General features: G+C 44.8%; 1 protein-coding gene across 2 annotated transcripts in view; it reads right to left on the bottom strand.

The window, feature by feature from the left end:
* The window catches only part of TTC3 (tetratricopeptide repeat domain 3), a 456,491-nt gene that overhangs the window by 48,230 nt on the left and 386,127 nt on the right, over positions 1-22,134 (bottom strand). For both annotated transcript variants that reach the window (XM_082245196.1, XM_082245195.1), the window contains 5 exons: positions 20,247-20,293; positions 14,536-14,592; positions 12,471-12,544; positions 11,154-11,309; positions 6,924-7,599 (listed from right to left, as the gene is read on the bottom strand). In XM_082245196.1, the coding sequence (XP_082101322.1) occupies positions 6,924-7,599; positions 11,154-11,309; positions 12,471-12,544; positions 14,536-14,592; positions 20,247-20,293 (1,010 nt within the window). The remainder of the gene's footprint in view (positions 1-6,923; positions 7,600-11,153; positions 11,310-12,470; positions 12,545-14,535; positions 14,593-20,246; positions 20,294-22,134) is intronic.

A 22,134-nucleotide genomic window follows, 5' to 3' on the forward strand; every position in this document is an offset into this window, starting at 1 on the left:
CGCAAACACCGGCCTCAAAACTGAATCCGCCATGGTGAAAAGGTATCAGACAAAAGCCTCAGCTCTCTTGACCACAGGGTCCCTAAAGGACGGAGAATCCTCCACCGGTAAAAGTGTGGCCTTATTCAACCTGGAAACCGTCGGTGGAGCCATCAGCTTCTTCAAGAGAGACTCCTCCAAGCGAAACGCTTAGGTAATCCAACCATGCATTTCGGGGTTCCCCACTGACTAGCGACAATCTCGTCAAAATAGGCAGGAAAGGGAAACACCTTAGTCACCTTGGATGATCAGCGGGTGCCAAACTGTACTGGCGTAACCGACTCAGCGTCAGTGGAGTTCTCCAACTTTAAAGTTTCCCGCACTGACACAATCAGTGCCTCCACCAGTGCCTTTTCATGTGTGGCTGCAGTGGAAGAGGATTGTTCACTGTTCAAGCACTCAGGGTGCAAGGACGCAGACCCAAAGGGTTGACTCGCGTCCGGTGGCGGCCAAATCCACCTCAGACTCTGAGGAGGCGGGGGATACAGGTGAAGGTGGGGGGGGGCGCTTCTTGCCCGGCCATATCAGCCTTCGACACAAGTGACTGCAGGGCCGCCATCATGGCCGTCAGGGCAGACTGAGACCCAGAGTGGGTCAGGTGGTGATACTCGCTCCAGGTGCTCCATGATTAAATTAGAGGTCGCACTGTGTACAAAAGGAAAAAAGGTTTTTGGGGGTTATTTTGGCAAAAAAAAAACCTTCACATTGCTACCGTTGTGGTACTACAAGGATCAGCACACCAGCGGTGCTGCTATAGCAAAGAAGGGACTGTATGCCCGCAGGGACTCATCACCACACTAAGAAATGGATACAAAGCGCCACACTGCCTGCCACGCTGCGATCTGAAAGGAAGAGGAAGCAATGACACTGTCACTAGAGGCCCCCACCGCACGTCACCACTCCAGACTTCAAGAAAATGGCTGCAGCATTGACTATAATGGGAAACTCCAAAAATATGGCTGCCGCACTACACAAACATGGCCACCGAGGCTGAATACAGCCAGCCACTAAAAAAATGGCGGCAGCGCGCGGGAACTAGGATCCCGAGGTACTTGTAGTCCACCAGGAGGGTAGCCCCCACAGGGAACCCCTCGCACAGCTATTGTTGCAGGCACACCAGAAAGAAGTCGGCGGCGGGAGCATGCTCCCATCACCTTCCAACCCATCACCATCCAGCCCATCACCAAAACAGGGGGGACACCCCTCACCAGAAACGCTCGTGTACCTCAAGGGAGGAGGGGTAGGTAAGGTCGACCATTACAGGGGAACCCCGCCAGTGGGGGGGGGGGGGATCTTGAGGGAAGGAAGGGCACAGAAGGGACCTGAGGGGTGGGAAAAAAACTGAAAAAAAAATTCCCAAGGCTAACCATAGCCAACCAGGTAACAAAGCTCAATCATAAACAGCTGGAGCTCACCTGAAAAAAACAATACACCCTCAAAGAGGAACAGGTCCTCTAGCAGCCAGCAAAACCTTGCAGCCAAAAGAAGCAACAGCAAAAAAAAAAATCCCAAAGCTAAACAGAAGCCAACCAGGCAACAGGAGCTCAATCAAAACAACTGAAAAAAAACAATACACCCTCGAAGAGGATCAGGTCCTCTCAACAGCAGCCTGCAAAACCTTGCAGCCAAAAGAAGCATCCACTTTATAAAACTTTGTGAAAGTGTGCACCGACGACCAAGTGGCCGCCTTGCAAACCTGCGCCACTGACGCCTAGACGGAAAGCCTAGGAGGCACTAAGTACCCGAGTAGAGTGCACCTCAACAGGGAAAGGAGGAACCTGACCCTTGATGAAATATGCCTGAATCACTGTCTGTTTGATCCATGTGGAAATGGTCACAGAGGAAGTGGACAGCCCTTTAAGAGGCCCATATGTGAGAACAAAGAGTCTGACTTCCTAAAAGACTTCGTAGCTGCCAGGTACACCCCAATTGCCCGGCCGACATCCAAGACATGCAAGGCAATTTCCTTCGGATGTGTAGGCCCGGGACACATAGAAGAAAACAACACGTCTTCATTCGAATGAAAATCAGGGACAACCTTTGGAAGGAACGACGTACAGTAATGAAGAACTACCTTATCTCTGTGAATCACCAGGTAAGGTGAACGACAGGAAAACACTGCCAGTTCTGACACCCTGCGCGCAGAGGTGATGGCCACTAAAAAGGCCACCTTCTGGAACAGTGCAAGCAAGGGAAGAATCTCAAAGGGAAGCTGCTGGAGGACCGAAAGCACCAAATTGAGGTCCCAAGGTGGCAACAGAGCCTGCACTGGAGGAACCAAATGTCAAACACCCTGAAGAAAGGTACGCACCAGGGAGTGTAGGACCAAAGGTTGTCGCAAGAAGACCACCAAAGCTGACACCTGGCCCTTAATGGTACTCGAGGCCAATTTTTGTTCAACCCCCCCCCCGTTGAAGGAAGGTCAAGATCCGAGCCACCGAGAAGGAGCGAGGATGAACCCCAAGAGAGACACCAAACAATGTACATCTTCCACGTACGACGGTAGATCCTTCTAGAAGTAGATTTCATAGCTTTCAAGAGTGTAGGAATCATAAACCTCTATCCTTCAGCACCTGGCTTTCAAAAGCCAAGCCATGAAAGCCAGTGACTAAAGCAGGATGGATGATTGGTCCTTGGGACAAAAGATCCTCCCTGAGAGGAAGCTTCCAAGGAATGTGACGCACCAGATCAGAGTACCAAGCTTGGCGAGGCCAGTCCGGAGCCACTATGATGACCGTAATCCCTTCTGCCTCGTTCCTGCGTAGAAGTCTTGGCAGAAGTTTGAGAGGAGGGAAGGCGTAAATCAGACGATACTGACCCCACAGGGCCACCAGCGCATCCGCCAGAGGTACCCTTGATGGAGCCAGAAACCTCTGCACCTTTGTTGAGCTGAGACGCCAACACATCCACCTCGGGGGTTCCCCACTGGAGACACAACTGATGAAACATCTCTGGATGAAGGGACCACTCCCATTGGTTTAACGCTTGCCCACTGAGGTAATCCCTCTGCCAGGTTTCAACCTCTGGAATGTGTACAGCGGAGAGAGCTGGAACTAACCATTCTGCCCACCTTAGAATGCAGGCTACTTCCAGAGCCCCCAGGACACTTCTGTGCCCCCTTGGTGACCAGCTGTTGGACAGCGGGAGATGAATTGCAGCCTGCAATTTCGGGAGTTTGTCCAGAGGAAGGAGCACTCTAGCTAAAGCAGAGTCTAGAGTCAGGCCCAGATAGTCCAGCTTCGTGGACGGAACCAGAACAGACTTTTGAAAATTCAGAAACCAGCCAACTCCCACAGAGTTCGTAATGCGATATCCAGGTTTTCCACCGGAGCAGGAGGAGGAGGAGATTGCCCAAGTAGCCCAGTACCGCGATCCCCTGTTGGTGTAGCAAAGCTAGCACCAGGGCTAGCACTATTGTGACGACCCGAGGAGCAGAGACGAGACCAAAGGGTAACGCCACAAACTGATAATGCTCCACTCCCACGGCAAAGCAGGGGAAGCACTGGTGACTGGCACATATTGGAATGTGAAGGTAAGCATCCTTGATGTCGATAGAGGCGAGGAAATCCCACTGACGCACGGATGCCACCACCGTGCGAATGGACTCCATTCTGAAATTCTGCACCCGCACAAAGAAGTTCAGCGCCTTGATGTCCAGGATTGGATGCACATTGCCCTTCCTGGGAACTGTGAACAGGTTTGAGTAAAAACCCTGAACACGTTCCAAAGTCAGAACCGGGACATTTACCCCATGATGTACCAGGTCTTATACCGCCCCAAACAGACCCTGTAAGCGGTCCTGGGACAAGCGCAAGTTGGAAGGAAAGAACCTTGCCAGGGGAAAAGCGCGAAACTCGATCTTGTAGCCGGACTGAAAGACTTAGTGGACCCACGAGTCCGGAAACCAGCGAAGACGACCCCCACCGCCGATACGAGTGAGGGCGCACCTTCATGCTGAAGGAGCCCTGTCCACGGGTATGGAGAAGCCTGCTCTCGGCTTGCCAGGCCAGGTTAGTTTGGATCCTCCAGAGGAAGCCCTAAAGGCTTCGAGCCCTTGTCAGTCGCCCCTGAGGGACAAAAAAAAATTTCTTATGAGCCGAAAAGGAAGGCCCACGTCTACGACGAGGTTCCTTGCCCTTAGTAGCCTGCGGAAGAAAGGTACTCTTCCCCCCTGTGAGACCTTTTACGATGTCATCCAGGGTAGCGCCAAACAGGTAATCTCCTTGAAAGGGAAGATCGGTCAAGGCCTTTTTTAGAAGTCTGGTCCGCAGACCAGCATTTGAGCCAAAAGACACGCAGATGGACCACTGCCAAAACAGAGAGTCAAGCCGCATCCAAAAAGGCATCACAGATAAACTGCAGCCCCTGAACCAACTGGTCCGCCAGCTCAGAAAAGACAGGGGGGAGCTGTTCTCCCTCCAGTTTACGAAGTAAAAGCTTAGCCCACTCGGTCAGACTTTGCAACACCAGGGCAATGGTGAATAGCGGCCCCATTGCCGCACCAGCCACAGTGCACATACTGCGGGCCACAGCCTCCGCCTTCCTGTCAGCCGGATTTCTAAAGACCGGGGACGAGAGTCCACCACCGGTGGAACAGTTCACTTCTTAAGAAGGGACTCCTCATAAAGGTAACGCCTAATAAAGCGCTTAGGGACCCCACGGGGACGCTTTGGTCGTCCACCACTCTTTAGCGACAATTGTGTCAAAATAGATGGGGGAAGATGGCTTGCTCTGGATGGCTTGCGAGTGCCAAAGGGAACCTGCGCCTCCGTCGCAGCTGCAACCTGTGCCTCTGTCGCAGCTGCATCCTCCATCTTCAAGGTCTCATGCACAGATACAATCAGTGCTTCCACCAGCACCTTTTCGTGCACAGATACAGATGTGGAGGAATCATCCTCCCTATCAGAGGATTCCGAGCATGGTTGCAGACCCAGCAGGGTGACCCACGTCTGCGGCAGCCAAATCAGATTCAGGATCTGATGGGGAAGGCGGGGGGTGCTTTTTGCTAGCCTGTCACCCCAAAACCACCTTCACACAGGACACAAAGGACTCCAGGACCGCCATCAGTGCATCGATGGATGGTCGGGACTTAGTCTCAGAGAGGGGAGAGAGGACGGGCTGAGTGTATAGAAACACAGGATGAGGATGAGTGTATAGAAACACACAGGCTACAACAAAATGGCAGCACCCTGAGGCTTACAGGAAACCCATCAGGTGCCCGCCACCAGGTACAACCCCCAACAAATGTGGAGGCGGGGGGGGGGGGTAGTAGGATGGGGACAGATGACAAGGGGGGGTGCCTTACGGGAAGGAGGGGAACCAGGGGGTCCAACAATCCCAAGGAGGGGCCCACATCCATCCCAAAACCCTCCATGGGGAGAGAGGGGACAGCAACTCACCATACCACGAACCAGGCGGGCACCACTCCAGACAGAACCCCTCTCCATCGAAATGGGGCGCTGTCGGCCAGAAGGAACGCTGCGACTCGGGCCGAGACTCCGTCATATGCGACCTCACAAGGCATTTAACTCGCAGGCCAGCCCCCGTCTGGTGGGGCTGTGTCACGGCCGACCTAGTGCGGAGCTGATGTCTGCCCACGCTTGCTGGCTAGACTGTGGTGACCACTGGATCTAGACTATCCAGCCGGTCGCCCAGTCCGGAAGTTGATTGTAGATCTCACAGGAAAAATCAAGGAGAAAACCATTTCTATCTAAAAAGAAAAAATTGCCAGAACCAAAGATCCCAGCAAGGAACTAGGTCCTTACTCCTAACTAGGCAGAAAAAAACTGCCTATAGAAGACAGAGGGAGTATATCCCCTGGCACTGCCCATGGGTGTAGCCAGACTTTTTTTCTGCCTAGTGTCCTACTCCCGTAGGGGGCAGTATAACCCAACGGTTATGCAGATCTGAAGCGGTGTATGAACGAAAGAGAAAAAGGACTTTTAATACAGAAATGTTGGCTTACTGAAAAGTATGTCCATTTACAGAACAGTATGCACTCAATACTTAGTCGGGGCTACTATTGCAGTAATGACTGCCATCAATGCGGCGTGGCATGGAGGCGATCAGCCGGTGGCACTGCTGAGAGGTTATGGAAGTCCAGGTTTCTTTGATAGGGGCCTTCAGCTCGTCTGCATTGTTGGGTCTAGTGTCTCTCATCTTCCTCTTGACAATACCCCACAGATTTTCTATGGGGTTTAGGTCAGACGAGTTTGCTGGCTAATCAAGCACAGTAATACCATGATCATTAAACCAGGTATTGGTACTTTTGGCAATGTGGGCAGGTGCCAAGTCTGGCTGGAAAATGAAATCAGCATCTCCATAAAGCTGGTCAGCAGAGGGAAGCATGAAGTGCTCTAGAATTTCATGGTAGAGGGCTGCGCTGACTTAAGACTTGATAAAACACAGTGGGCCAACACCAGCAGATGACACGGCTCCCAAATCTTCACAGACTATGGAAGCTTCACCCTGGACCTTATGCAACTTGGATTCTGTGGCTCTCCACTCTTCCTCCAGACTCTGGGACCTTGATTTCCAAATGAAATTCAAAATTTTCCACAGTCCGTGATGATTTGGGTTCTCACTAGCTGTAAGCGATAATCATCAAAATTAAAAGAAATGCTTGAAATGTATCACTGTGTTGTGTAACACATCAATTTAAAACCTATGAGTTTCATTTTTTAAATTGAATTACTGAAATAAATTAACTTTGATGATATTCTAATTTTATGATAGATAGATATAATATATGTTTTTTTTTCTTACACAGATTAGTTAGCATAAGTGTTGGGGACTGGGGGAACAATTTTAAGGGTATTTAGGTGTATAGCTGGAGATTTATTTTAACTATTCTTAGCCTTTCAAAAGCAATGAAGCCTCCTTACCTGTACAGATACTATAGCGGTCCGTTTATTCCTTGGCTGACTTTCACTGTCAAAGGACTGATTAATGTTAGAGTCCAGCTCACCCACACATAGATTCTCTTGGCTTATGGATGTACTTTCACTCACTGTTATATCTTGATCTATGGAAGATGATTCAGAGTCACTGCTACTTATGCTAGCTTCATCCGTATAATCATCAAATTCCTGGTCTATATCAGAGGCAGGATTGTCAGAGGAGGCACAAGTTTGTTTATCAAGATTATTACGTATAACAGAATATTCCGAATAATTAAAGGTTATATCACTATGTGGGATTGAAGGACGACTTGCATCAGCTGTTTTGGAACTATAATATTTAGGTTCACGTTGACTGGGGTCAGAATATAAGTCAATATTATCAGGTACAGGTCTAGAGAATGAAGGCATGAACTCCTCAGCGGCTGGGTTCAGTTGGTGTCTATCTCCACCGTGCTCCAAGAATGGAATTCCATAGCTTGTTATTGTAACCATGTCTCCCTCCATGGAAAACAAATATGACTCCAGGAGAAAATCCTTTAGTCCACCAGATGCTTCTACCATCCTTTTAGTTTCCTCTGGAAAATTTTTGTACTCTCCGATCAGAATTTCATCATCTAAGTTGAGGGGTCCATGTTCTTCCAAAATTTGAGAAAAGTACCTAAAACAGGAGGGAAACACCACATACACATTTAAAACACTGATGCATTTCCTAATCTCCCCCCCCCCCCCCCCCCCCACAGCAGCTAACGGGCTGAGCTGTATCAGACTGTAAAGGATGTTCATTGGCTGATCAAAGAGTGAGAAGAGGCAAGTTGGGTAAGCTGTAATGGATTTTTACACTAGCTGGTAACAGAGAGAGAGGCAGCAGCATGGGGCTGAGCTGTGTCAGTCTGTGATGATTACTTATAATTGCTGGACACAAAGTTAAAGGCAGCAGTAGAGTGGGGCTAAACTGTGTAAGTTCCAAAAACAAAAACTGCTGCAAAGGCATAAGCATTTACAGGGCTATGACAAAGTGTGGGATATCCTGCGCTACATTACAGGTAATATATGGCTTGTTTTGCGATAGGTGGCTGCATACAACCCAATTGTGTTCCCACAATGTGAATCAAATAATGAGTGTGTGTGTTGTTGCGCCTAATGCTCTTAGTAGTGTCAGTAAAAGAATTGTGCTGTAATGTGCAAACAAATTCTAAAATCTTCCTCCTAAGTGTCCTTGGTAAATAGTAAGTGCCGTTCACATACGAGCGACGCTACTTCACACCGCGACCTCCGAGGTCGCGGTGCGAGCAGCGCGCCGCGACCTCGGAGCGGCCGCCACGGACTTCATAACATTGAAGTCTATGGCGGTCGCCTCCTGGTCGCCCCAAAGAAGCTCCGGACCCTTTTTCTAAGTCGGAGCGACTTGTGTCGCTCCTATTAGAACGGGTACGCAGCTTCCCTATGGGATGCGACCTACAGCGACCTGTGAGGCGACCAGGTCGCCTCACAGGTCGCCCTAGTGTGAACCAGGACTAAGTGGGTCATATATAAAAATTGATATCATAAAATTAAACACTGGTTCCTAGGTAAACTCTAATACAGCGATTATAAATGTGAAACACAAATATGTACTGATCAAAATCCCAACTGAATGGCGTAATTGCAAAATCACAGTATCGCTATATAATTGCATAAACTAAAAAAAAAAATCCTTAAAAATGCAACATGTATATGCAATTCATAAGTGAATCCATAATATTACCGATAACAAGTGCAACCAAAGTCTGAAACCTTCCTCCTTAGTGTCCTTTATAAATAGTATTGGTGAACACACAAATATAAGTGGATCATATATCGAGATCATAAATTCAAACCCTGGATCTTAGGTATACTCTAATACAGCGCAAATAAATGTGAAACACAATGTGTAACAGTGAATAAAAAGGGCAAAAATCACAATATAAAACGCATAAACTGAAAGTCCTTAAAAGTGCAATATGTATATACAATTCATAAGTGAGTCCGTAATAATCGATAATCAGAAAAGTGCTGGTGGTTTGGTGATCCCCACCGACTCTCAACTAATGTGCTTACTTCTATGTTTGACCTGTCTTACTAGGTCAGATCTCACCTTCCCCTATATGCTTGGGTATGCACAGTGGGCTCCTCTTGCGTTGTCGTCGTCCTCCTCGTTTGTTCCACTGTATATCCAGATACCCTTTCTTTAGTGGGGTGTGTGGCCCTTTAGAACCGCATTTTTTTTTTCCACATGAAGATTCATGCAAGAAGAGGGGTTCTCATGGTGTAATTTCAAAGTAGGTATTTATTTAAAAGTAGTAACTTACATTTCAATTTAAAACAAAGAGCTCCTGTACCCTATGCGTGTCATCACGGTCACGTGTTTTCATCAGGGGTATGATATGATACCCCTGAAGTCACGTGACGGTGATGACATGCATAGAGTCAGGTGACACTGCTGCACAGAGGAAGGGATGCGAGAACCTTTGTATCCTGCTATCCATTACAGGAACGGTTTGTTTTAAATTTAAATGTAAGTTACTACTGGTAAATAAATTCCTCTTTTGAAATTACTACACCATGAGGACACCTTTTTTTTTTTTTTTTGCATAAATCTTTATAAGGAGGGGAAAAAAAAAAACAAAAAAAAAAAACGCAGTTCTAAAGGGCCACACACCCCACTAAAGAAAGGGTATCTGAATATATAAAGGGAACAAACTATGACGACACAAGAGGAGCCCACTGTGCATACCTCAGCATATATAGGGGAAATTTGACCTAGTAAGAGAGGTCAAACACAGAGGTAAGTACATTAGTTGAGAGGTGGTAGGGATCACTGAAGCACCAGCACTTTTCGGATTACGGATTATTATTATGGACTCACTTATGAATACACTTATATACATATTGCACTTAAGGACTTTTTCAGTTTATGTGATTATACTGCGATATTGCATTTTTTTTTACACATTGTGTTTCACATTTATTTGCACTGTTTTAGAGTATACCTAGGAACTAGGGTTTGAATTTATGATATCGATATATGATCCACCTATATTTGTGTATTCACCAATACTATTTATGAAGAACACAGAGGAAGGTTTCAGACTTTGGTTGCACTTGTTCTTGGTAATATTATTAATTCACTTATGAAGTGCATATACAGGTTGCATTTTTAAGGATTTTTTTTTTTAGTTTATGCGATTATATTGCGATATTGTAATTTTAGCATTATGCCATTAGGTTGAGATTTTTTTTTCACAGTACATATTTTTGTATTAGAGTTTATCTAGGAACCAGTGTTTGATTTTATGATATCGATATTTATATATGACGCACTTACTATTTAAGGACACAAAGGATGAAGATTTTAGACTTTGTTTGCACTTTAAAGCACAATTCTTTTACTGACACTACTAAGGGCATTAGGGGCAACCACACACACACTCATTATTTGCTTTACAGGGCTAGGTCATCTATGAAGAATCAATTCAGTCAAGAAAGTAGATGCTGATTTTGGGTGATGCTTGAGCAAAAATGTAGCACCCTTCTGGTAAGATAATGTAGATTTGTTATGGCAAGCGCAGTCTTCTCTTTTAGAGGTAATAAATACCTGGGGAATGATTTGTAAAGTTTTTCATCCTTCAAGAACTTAAAAGAAAAGTATGGTTTTGTTTAAGAATCATATTTGCCTAAGTGGATGCAGCATCTGTCCCCAGCCAGTTTTAAGACTGAGCAATCGAACACTGCTGTTCGCTCAGTTCTCAGAGCTCCTTGAGCAGAGAGCTGGTGACTATCAGTCACCGGTGTCTGCTCTGCCTCTTCTAACCCCACCCCACCCTCACTGGAGCACTGAGCTGTGGATGGGACAGGAACGGCTGGCTCAGGTTCTCAGTGGCTCGATAAAAGGCTGAGCCAGGTGCCGGTCCAGGGTTGTGGGCTGACCCTGACTAGATTGTCGAGATATTTCAACAGCCTCGACTGGCTCTGTAAAGTCAGCCCACTGTCTGCTGAAATTGGGTCACAGAAGTGCAGAACGAACTGCACTCCTGTGATCCAGAGAAGTACAGCCAAACAAGCTTTGGCTGTACTTCTCCTTTAACACGAAAAAAATCATCTGGAGGTCAAGGCCAAGGTGGACATTTTTAATATGAATATTCTTCAGACCCCAGATAAAGTATGCAAAACATATAGGATGTAGAAAAGACTTACTCATAAAGAGTTAACCGAACCGGGTCCATGGAATCATCAACCTGCACTGGATATCTGTTCGCGAACATTTCCGGATCATAAAAGCTCTGAAACTCATCTATGTCTCTCCGCAGAAAATCTGGTACTAGAAAGGGCTCATTAGGGTCCAAAAGGCTTCTAAAATAGTGGAAAAAATGAGAACCAAATTAAAATGTGTATTCAGTGAAAATAAACCAACTTTCTTATGAATCTTAAGGGGACCTACACTTCGTTTCCTTATAGACTTCTTCCTAATCCTCCCTCCCCCTGCCCGTTACACATATGGATATAGTGTTTTTTTTTTTTCCTTTTGGTAGCAAGCTTTTTCATAAAAAAATTGTGCCCAATTCCTTTTCCTTGCTAGGATCATGTTGAGTCAAGTCCACACTCTCCCACCTACAGCCTCCTGGAATCATGTCACATGTGCCAGTAGGCTACAGGGCAAGTCTACTCCAGCCACCTGATCCTTCACATGAGCAGTGGGGAGCCAGCTGTGAGTCATCAGGAAGTGACAGCCAGCTTCTGAATCCAAGATGGTAGTAAAAGGAACCCAACATAGCTGTGAAGATTTTGGGTGCTAGATAGAGATAGACTGGTAAGAGGGTCTTAAATGCAGAAGCTACAATTCTTTTAGCTGCTAACATTTATTCTTGTAAAGATGAGTGAAACTCTGCTTTCAAAATCAGTACACATTATACAAAGATGGAGTCACCCCTTCAAGTGCTGAAAAAAAAAACAAACAAAAAAAACAAGACATGCTGGAATTCAGAATTTAAAATGTATAGAGCCAAAACTTTTTAAATGTTTTACATTTTAGATAAAGGCAGGCAAGAGATTCACCCTCTGTCCTGTTGACCATTGTCAATAGGACAGAAAAATGATGGGAAATCCAAAATTTCACAGTAGTATACAGAACAGGGATAGAAAATCTTACAAAGGGGACGTTTGCTATGGTGACAACAGTCTAAAGACCCCTTATCCCTTAAACCACCAGTGGGCATTGTGAATTAATCAAGCTAAGATCATTGATTGGATGCTGATTGGGAGGCCTTTTTCGCCAATGCCCCATCGTCAGAAGCTGGACGTTCAGCGGGCTTCTGTCGGACCGGCTGACGTATACATAGGCTGAATGTCGGCTGGTTTCAATTGTACTGGCTAATACCACCCGATATTCAGCCCGTGTGTACAGGGCTCTCTTTTATCTCCTGTGGTGTCTACAGAATAGGAAGAAAAAAAAAAACAAAACAGATAAAAAACAATAGAAGCTACCATTAACACAAAATTGTAAAGAAAACTCACAAGGTATTTTCTTCTGAAAAAATATCATCCTCCTGAGATCTAGTACTGACAGCACCGGACAGTTTATATATAGGCTGAAAAGCAAAATAAAAAAAGATGAGTTATTTGCCAAAAAAAAAAAAAAAAGACAAACCGGTCCTTTATGCACAGCTGTTTATTGCCCATCCAGATCCCTCCATCCTAGCAGCACATACTCAACTATCCTTCATTCCCTCACCGCTCTGTTCTGCCTCAGGCAACAAAGAACTTTCTCCAGTACTTCCCAAGTGTAGAGCAGCATTTGACTTGCATCCCATATTAGGTGACATTGCTGGTGCTTGCTGACTGGCTAAACACGGACACGTGGGGATGGAGTCGGCAAATGCATGAAAAGGTATGTGCTCCTTCACTTCATCAAAGCTAACATATTGCTTTTTCCTATACAGACAAAGCACAGGTTTTATTTAACCACTTGCCGACCAGCCGCCGTAGTTATACGGCGGCAGGTCGGCTCAGAATACATATTGGCCTAAAATGATGAAAAAATTAGATTTTTTTTATTGGGAATGTTTTATAGCAGAAAGTAAAAAAAATAGTTTTTTTCCAGAATTGTCGCTATTTTTTTGTTTATAGCACAAAAAAAAAAAAAATCTGCAGTGGTGATCAAATAGGACATCAATTTTATTTGGCTACAGTGTCTGACCATGCAATTGTCAGTTAAAGTAACGCAGTGCTGTATCGCAAAAAAAGGCCTGTTCATTAACCGCTTCTGGACAGGAAGGATTTGCCCTCTTAATGACCAAGGCCATTGTTTGTGATTCGGCACTGCCTTACTTTAACGGAAAATTGGGCAGTCGTGCAATGCTGTACCCAAATACAATTGATGTCTTTTTTTCTCCACAAATAGAGCTTTCTTTTGGTTGTATTTGATCACCTCTGCGGTTTTTAGATTTTGCGCTCTAAACAAAAAAAGAGCGACATTTTTGGAAAAAAAACGCCATATTTTTTACTTTCTGCTACAAAACATTCCAACAAAAATTTTTTAAAAATTAAATTATTTTTATCAGTTCAGGCCAATTTGTATTCTGCAACATATTTTTGGTAAAAAAAAATCTTAAAAAGCGTATTTTAATTGGTTTGCCCAAAAAAGTTATAGCATTTACAAACTATGGGATAGATTTTTGGACTTTTTATTTATTTATTTTTTTATTAGTAATGGCAGTGATCTGCGATTTTTAGCGGGACTGCGACATTGCGGCGGACAGATCGGACCCGACTGACATTTTTGACACTTTTCGGGGACCAGTGACACTAATACAGTAATCAGTGCTAAATAATATGCACTGTTACTGTATAAATGACACTGGCAGGGAAGAGGGTTAATACTGGGGGTGATCAAAGGGGTTAAATGTATGCTTACTCACTGTGTGTGGGGGAGGGAGGGGGGGGGTGTTGTGACAGGCACAGACAGATCGCAGTTTCAGCTTAGCTGAAACTGCTTATCTGTCCCTGCCTGTCTGAGAGAAGATCCGCCTGCTTTGTTTACATAAGCAGGTGGGTCTTCTCTCAGTTTCCCGGACGATTGCAGGAGGGCAGCGGCAATCGCCGCTGCTCCTCCCGCTGTGTCTAAACACAGCGGGAACGCGGCTCTGGCGGCATGCCGCCAAAACCACATGCACTTCAGTCGCGTAGTACTATGTGACTGGACGCAGCAGAGCCGCCCTGCTGCAGTAAAAAGGCGGCGGGCGGTCGGCAAGTGGTTAAGGGGGTAAAACCTTTCGCTCCTTAAGTGGTTAAAGTCCACCTGTCATCAAAGAGTTAGAGGGGCTTAAAAAAATGCAGGCGGTCTGTCTTCAAAAAGTCACAGAGCAGAAATAAGCATACAAGAAAAGTCAGGGTAACATCAGAATTCCTCTCCATTTTAGATCCGAGTCAGGAACTCAAAGTAGAAAAACCAAATAATCAGTAGGACAGCCAAGCAATTCATATATCAGAAGCAGAGATAAGAAACGCCTGCATGTGTATTTCTCTTAAGACAGGTTCCAATTATTACTCACATTTCAGAAAAGTCTGTACAGGCACTTACCTTTGGCCGATTTTGTTTTTTTTTCCGATGTTTAGGTTTAATCTTCAGAACTTTATTCTGCATGCAATGAAAAAAAAAAAAAAACAGTAGAATTAAGCTACAGAGAATCATTTCAAAACAGGGAGGCCTGATGTTTTCAGTTTATCAGTAGCCTTAGAACACCCATACATGGCTCAATCAATCCGAGCAATGAGCTTGTCACTAATCAAGTAACAGGCTATGAATGTTTCCTCTGAGGGGTAATGTGCTCCTGAACACACACCTGTAGCAGCTTTTAGTATCTACGGTATCACTCTCGCCTGCTGCCCCTTTCACACAGGGGAGTCCGCTCTGCGATCCGCCGATCCCCCGCAGAGCTGCGATCCGCCGATCCCCTGCTGAGCAGGCGGATGGCAGCTCTGTCTCCACGCTGTGTGCAGAGACAGAGCTGTCAGGTCCCCGCTGTTCTCTATAGGGGAATCGGATCAGAACGGACCGTCTGTCCGTTCTCATCCGATCCCATCCGATCCGCTGGACGTATGGAAAATAGGGTTTTCATCCATACAGATCGGATTGGATGTCAGCGGACATGTCTCCGCTAACATCCGCTGCCCCATAGAGATGCATGGGGCATCCGTTCAGATCCGCCAAAAAAATGGACAGGCGGATCTGAACGAAAAGGGGCCTTAGGCTCCATTCACAGTGTTTTAATCATGTTTTTTACAGTAATGCTTTTCATTTTAACATGGGTTCCGATGGAACACGTTCACATCAATGCATTTTTGGGCCTCTGCATTTTTGAAAAGGGTAGGGGACTTTTTTTTCCTGCAAAATGCAGCGTTTTGCATGTAATAGACTTCAATGGACAAGCATCCAAAACACAAGTATTGTGTTTTTACAGCGATTTTACTGCGATTTGCATTTTTAAAATCTGCCTAACAACAAATTTTCCCAAAAAAAAAAAAAAAAAGCATAAAAAATGCAAATCGCGGTAAAAACCGTGGAAAGCACAGCAAAAAGCACTAAAGAAATGCTCAAAAGCAACATGCATAGGTGAGAATCAAGCCTCAGGGTGTGCTTCACTTTTAGACTTCAATGCCTAAAGCCGCTTTTAATCCCCGTTCACACCAGTGTGACTTGTCATGCGATTTGACAGGTCCAAATCGCATGACAAGTCACCCCCTATAGTCGGCAATGGACCTGTTCAAATCGGTTTGACACCGACTTTGCGTTGCTGCACTGATTTAATTAAAAAAAAAATAAAAAAAAGGTTCCTGCACTATTTTTAGGGATTTCAGGTACGACTTGCATAGACATCTGTGCATGATTGTTGCACAGATGTCAGTCAAGTCAGTCAAGTCGCACTTGAAGTCGCATTGATTCCGATTCAGTATGAACAGCGTTTTAGGGCAGGTTCACACTGGTGCGATGCCAGACATACGTGATTTGCACTGAATTGCTATGCAGATCACATGCGATTTCTGTGCGATGCGAATTCAGCCATACAAACTGTATGGCTGAATTTGCATCGCATTCGGACCAAACTCGTGCAGGACCCTTTTTTTGTCCGCACCAGAATCAGATCCGATTCCTGTCTGAATTTACAGTTCGCACTATGATCTGCGAACCAATCTGGGGGTGTAATTAACTCTGTATTGACACCTGCAGCAGTTAGCAGTGTGAACCGCCGGCGATTCGGGTGCGATGTGGGAACCCACACTGGATTCGCAGGGTTTCCCACAATGCCCCAGTGTGAACCGGCTCTTAAGCTGAACTTCAGGTAGTTATTAAATATATAAAGTAAGTAAAGTATGCAAATGCAACTCTGTACTCATCATAAAAATTGGATTTTTGACTTTTGATTTTTGACTGTAAAATCCATTTCTCTGATGTTCATTGATGGACACAGCTTCAGATCTTCATAACCGTTGGGTTATACTGCCCCCTACAGGAGTAGGACACTAAGCAGAAAAAAAGTCTGGCTAGTAGTGGGTGTACAGCTTGTATAACAGTGTAAATTTGCTGTCCCTTCAAAATAACTCAACACACAGCCATTAATGTCTAAACCGCTGGCAACAAAAGTGAGTACACAACCAAGTGAATATGTCCAAACTGAGGCCCAATTAGCCATTTTCCCTCCCCTGTGTGATGTGACTCGTTAAGAGTTACAAGGTCTCAGGTGTGAATGGGGAGCAGGTATGTTAAATTTGGTGTTATCGCTCTCACTCTCGCATACTGGTCACTGGAAGTTCAACATGGCACCTCATGGCAAAGAACTCTGAGAATCTGAAAAAAAATGATTGTTGCTCTATATAAAGATGGCCTATGCTACAAGAAGATTGCCAAGACCCTGAAACTGAGCTGCAGCACAGTGGCCAAGATCATACAGCGGTTTAACAGGACAGGTTCCGCTCAGAACAGGCCTTGCCATGCTCGACCAAAGAAGTTAAGTGCACATGCTCAGCGTTATATCCAGAGGTTGTCTTTGGGAAATAGACGTATGATTGCTGCAGAGGTTGAAGGGGTGGGGGGTCAGCCCGTCAGTGCTCAGACCATATGCTGCACACTGCATCAAATTGGTCTGCATGGATGTTCTCGCAGAAGGAAGCTTCTTCTAAAGATGATGCAGAAGAAAGTCCGCAAACAGCTTGCTGAAAACAAGCAGACTAAGGACATGGATTACTGGAACCATGTCAAAGGTTTTGATGAGATCAAGATAAACTTATTTGGTTCAGATGGTGTCAAGCGCGTGTGTGGAGGCAACCCGGTGAGAAGTACAAAGACAAGTTTGTCTTGCCTACAGTCAAGCATGGTGGTGAGAGTGTCATGGTCTGGGGTGGCATGAGTGCTGTCAGACTGGGGAGCTACAGTCCATTGAGGGAATCATGAATGCCAACATCTACCTGACATACTGAAGCAGAGCATGATTCCCTCCCTTAGAAGACTGGGATGTACGGCAGTATTCAAAAACAATAATGACCCCAAACACACCTCCAAGATGACCACTGCCTTGCTAAAGAAGCTGAGGGTAAAGGTGATGGACTGGCCAAGCATGTCTCCAGACCTAAACCCTATTGAGCATCTGTGGGACATTCTCAAACGGAAGGTGGAGGAGCGCAAGGTCTCTAACATCCACCAGCTCCGTGATGTCGTCATGGAGGAGTGGAAGAGGACTCCAGTGGCAACCTGTGAAGCTCTGGTGAACCCCATGCCCAAGAGGGTTAAGGCAGTGCTGGAAAATAATGGTGGCCACACAAAATATTGACACTTTGGGAACAATTTTTAAATTTTCACAGGGGTATACTCACTTTTGTTGCCAGTGGTTTAGACACTAATGGCTGTGTGTGGAGTTATTTTGAGGGGACAGAAAACTTACACTGTTATTCAAGCTGTAAACTTACCACTTTACATTGTAGCAAAGTGCCATTTCTTCAGTGTTGTCACATGAAAAGATATAACAAAATATTTAAAAAAATGCAAGGGGTGTACTCACTTTTGTGAGATACTGTACCCCTTTCCCTTTTAATAGGGTAATCCCATTCACTCTGTTCTCAGCTGCATAACAGCTGGGGGGGAGGAGACGACGCAGCAGCACACTGAGCTTCCCAGTGAATGGGTGTGCAGCGGGGGTGTGTCAAGACAAGTCTAATCATTGGAGGAGAGTACACTGAGTTCCCAGCATAGCTAGAGAACTGACCACGGTGAGCTCTCCTGCTTAGACCTCATGCACGCTAAAGCTCAAAGCAGCTGCTTCTACAGGCTTTTGAACTCTAATTTTTATTCTGCCTGGAAACTCCACTCCATGTTACCCAATACGTCCATGCACACTATAGCTTTTTCAGGAGTTTACAGGTATATGCTCTTACAGGCAGAAGCCCTCACCAAAATCACATTTTTTGAGAGGAGCTTTCAAGCAGAAAAGACGCCTAAGTGCCCAAAAACATGCAAAAAAAAAAAAAAAAAAAGCTTATGCTTGAAGAAGCTCAATAAAAACATGCAAAAGGGCCAATAAAAGTACAAGCTTCTTCAAGCTGAAATAAAAGCTCAAATGCCTGTAAAAACACTGGGCATGAGCCCTTAGTGTGGTCAGTTTTAATAGGAAAGTAAGGGGACCAACAGGAACACCAGAGATTTCACATAAAGGAAGCAATACAAAGAGCACAGGATACCTTCTCATACAAGTACAGCAACCACATATCATATCAAGTGTTGGGGTAGCAAATGGTTTAACCACTTGCCGACCGCTCACGGAGCTGGTACTGTGGCAAAGTGGCTCGTTATCGTCCAGCAACGTAGACCTACGTCGCTGGATCCCGACGCCCTCTCGGCAGCGTGCTCGCGCCGCCGGAGGCTCGCTCCCATTGTATTCAGACACCGCGGGAGTCGGGCCAGGGGAGGAGAGGCAGTGATCACCGCCGCTCTTCCCCGATCGTCGGGGATCGAGTGAGGAAATCCGCCCGCTTGTGTAAACAAAGCGGGCGGATCTCCTATGTGACAGACAGTCACAGATTACAGGATTCAGCGTAGCTGAACCTGCGATCTGTGTCTGTGTCACACAGTTCCCTCCCCCCACACACATCAGTAAGCATGAGGCATACATTTAACTCCTTGATAACCAATAAAGTTAACCCCTTCTCTACCAGTGTCATTATTACAGTAACAGTGCATATTTATAGCACTGATTACTGTAGTAATGTTACTGGTACCACCAAAAAATGTCAGTTAGGGGTGGTCCGATATGTCCGCTGCAATGTCGCAGCCCCGCAAAAAAAAAAAAAGGCAGATCGCCGCCATTACTAGTAAAAAAAAAATAAACAATAAAAATGACAAATCTTTCCCGTAGTTAGTAAACGCGATAACTTTTGTGCAAACCAATCAAAATACGCTTAATGTGATTTTTTTTACCAAAAATATGTGGCAGAAAACAAATTGGCCTAAAATGTTAAAAAATTTAGATTTTTACATTTTTTTGGGAATGTTATATATCAGAATGTAAAAAATATTTTTTTTTCAAAAATGTCGCTCTTTTTTTCAAAAATTAAAAATCGCACAGGTGATCAAATACCACCAAAAGAAAGCTCTATTTGTGGGGAAAAAAAGGACATAAATTTAAAGTTGGGTACAGCGTCACACGACCGCGCAATTGTCCGTTAAAGTAAAGCAGTGCCGAATCGCAAAATATAGCCTGGTCAGGAATGGGGTAAAATCTTCCGGTCTTAAAGCAGTTAAAAATACGCTCATTGAGGATTTTTTTGTCAAAGACATGTAGATAAATACATTTTGGCCTAAATATAGGACAAAAATTTAATATATTGGATATTTTTTAACTGTCAAAGTAGAAAACGTTAATTTTTTCACAAAATTTTCGCTCTTTTTTTATTAATCGCAAAAAATGAAAAGCGCAGAGGTGATCAAATACCACCAAAAGTAAGCTCTGTTTGTGGGGAAAAAAAAGGACGTAAATTTTGTTTAGGTACGGTGTTGCATGACCGCGCAATTGTCAGTTAAAGTCGCGCAGTGCCAAGTTGCAAAAAGTGGCCTGGACGTAAAGCAGGAAAATCCTCCGGTGGTAAAGTGGTTAAATCAAAGAAAAATAGAAGTCAAGCTTTTTTTCCGGTTTATCTCGGAGATGACGATTAGACAAAATACAGTGAACTGTAAGAAAATTCAGATATGAACAATGAAAAATACTTGCACTCAATTTAATAGCTAATATGTTGTCGTTAACTTACACTTAACTCTTCAAGGGAATATGCTGGAACTTTACCACATGGTACATCTGTAGTAAACAGATAAAGATGAAATTAACATGTTATGCTAACAGAAAGAAAAGCACAATTAAATACACATAAATATGTTTAATAAAGCCAAGCTGAAGCCTTACACCTTTATATCTTATTAGATTTCAATGTGATTTGTGACCAAGTTTTACTTGGAAGTGTCTAAAAAATGCCCCTTTCCCTAAAAAACAATGCTGGAGTACCCTGTGCGGGCAGAGCTGATTAACAGACACACCCCTCTCATCACAAGTGTTCTCAATACAGACTTGAATTGCAGAAAAGAGGAGGGTGCCTATCTGACCAGGTCTAAATGCTCTGGCTTCATTTCTGATGCCTATTGGACAGCAGTCCGTTTTAGAAACCTGTCACAACTGCTGTAACAGAAAAGTGGAAGCAAGACTATGGAATTAGAGGTTATTACAACTTTAGTTTGGCTACATATCTATTTCTGTTACTTCAATTGTGCCGGAATACCGGCATGGAACCTTTTCAAAGCATAAAAAGGGAAATTTCAGCCATGCACCTAGGACCTCAGTTTTGAGTGTTTAAAAAAAAAACTGAGCATTTAGAGCTGACCTACATTGCTCGTGTTGGTTTTAGAGCAAGGATTAGACTTGCATGAGAGATGTGAATGTCAGAGCCCAACAACGGGCAGTATCGGTTAGGCAATATGGTTTTCAAATCTCCTTGTGGAGCAAACCTGGTTCTGCTTAAGAATTTCTTTAAGTTGCAAAATAATGGGATTTTTTACTTACTTTAAAATCCATTTCTCTGAGTCCACCGACGGACGTAGTTGCTGCTTTAAATCATAGACGGATGGGTAATAAGCCCCTCCACACTAGCAGTGACCAGGTAGAGCCAAAGACTTTGACATGCCCAGGGGGGCGCCGTCCCTGGGTTATTATCCCTGGCCTCACCGTTGCATCTTCAGTTTAGTTGCAAGCAGTGAAAAATAACCAAAACCCAACTTTCCAGAGAAAAGACGGTTGGAAGCTACATCCGTCGGTGGACTCAGAGAAATGGATTTTAAAGTAAGTAAAACATTCAATTTTCTCTTTCGTCCACCGACGGATGTAGCTGTTGCTTTAAATCATAGATGGATGGGACGTCTAAAAGCAGTAACCACTGAGGGGTGGGGAAAGGACAAACTTAAAAGAATGCAATTCCCACGGCTAACATAGCCAACTATATAACATGGAGCCCAAGAAGCAACAACTGGGGCCCAATTTTAACAAAACCATAAAGGAGAAGGAAAAGTAGACTGCTCCTTAAATGGCAGCCTGCAAAACCTTGTGGCCAAAGGACGCATCCGAGGATGCAAACACATCCACTCTGTAAAACTTGGTGAATGTATGTAGACGACCAAGTGGCCGCCTTGCAAACCTGCATCACTGATGCCTGATGGCTGGAAGCCCAAGAGGTACCCAACGCTCGTGTAGAGTGAGCCGTGACAGGGAAAGGAGGAACCTTGCCCTTAAGAGAATAAAAAATAAACTAAAAAAGGTTCCCTTTAAGACGTTCAAAACAGAGCTAGGACAAAAGGTCCCAGCATGGAGCTGTGTGGCCACTCCTAAGACCAGGCAGCTAAAATTGAAGATGCAACGGTGAGGCCAGGGGTTTATAACCCAGGGACCCGCCCCCCTGGGCGTGTCAAAGCCTTTGGCTCTACCTGGTCACTTCTAGTGGGAGGGGCTTATTACCCATCCGTCTATGATTTAAAGCAGCAGCTACGTCCATCAGTGGACGAAAGAGAAATATAGTTTAAAAAAAAAAAACGGACCTTCCTCAGTATTCCAAAAGTAAATTTCACAATACTTCTGCTAGAAAATAACTTAAACAG

This window comes from Pelophylax lessonae (genome assembly GCF_965119305.1).
Source record: "Pelophylax lessonae genome assembly, chromosome: 2".
Classification (NCBI taxonomy): Eukaryota; Metazoa; Chordata; class Amphibia; order Anura; family Ranidae; genus Pelophylax; species Pelophylax lessonae.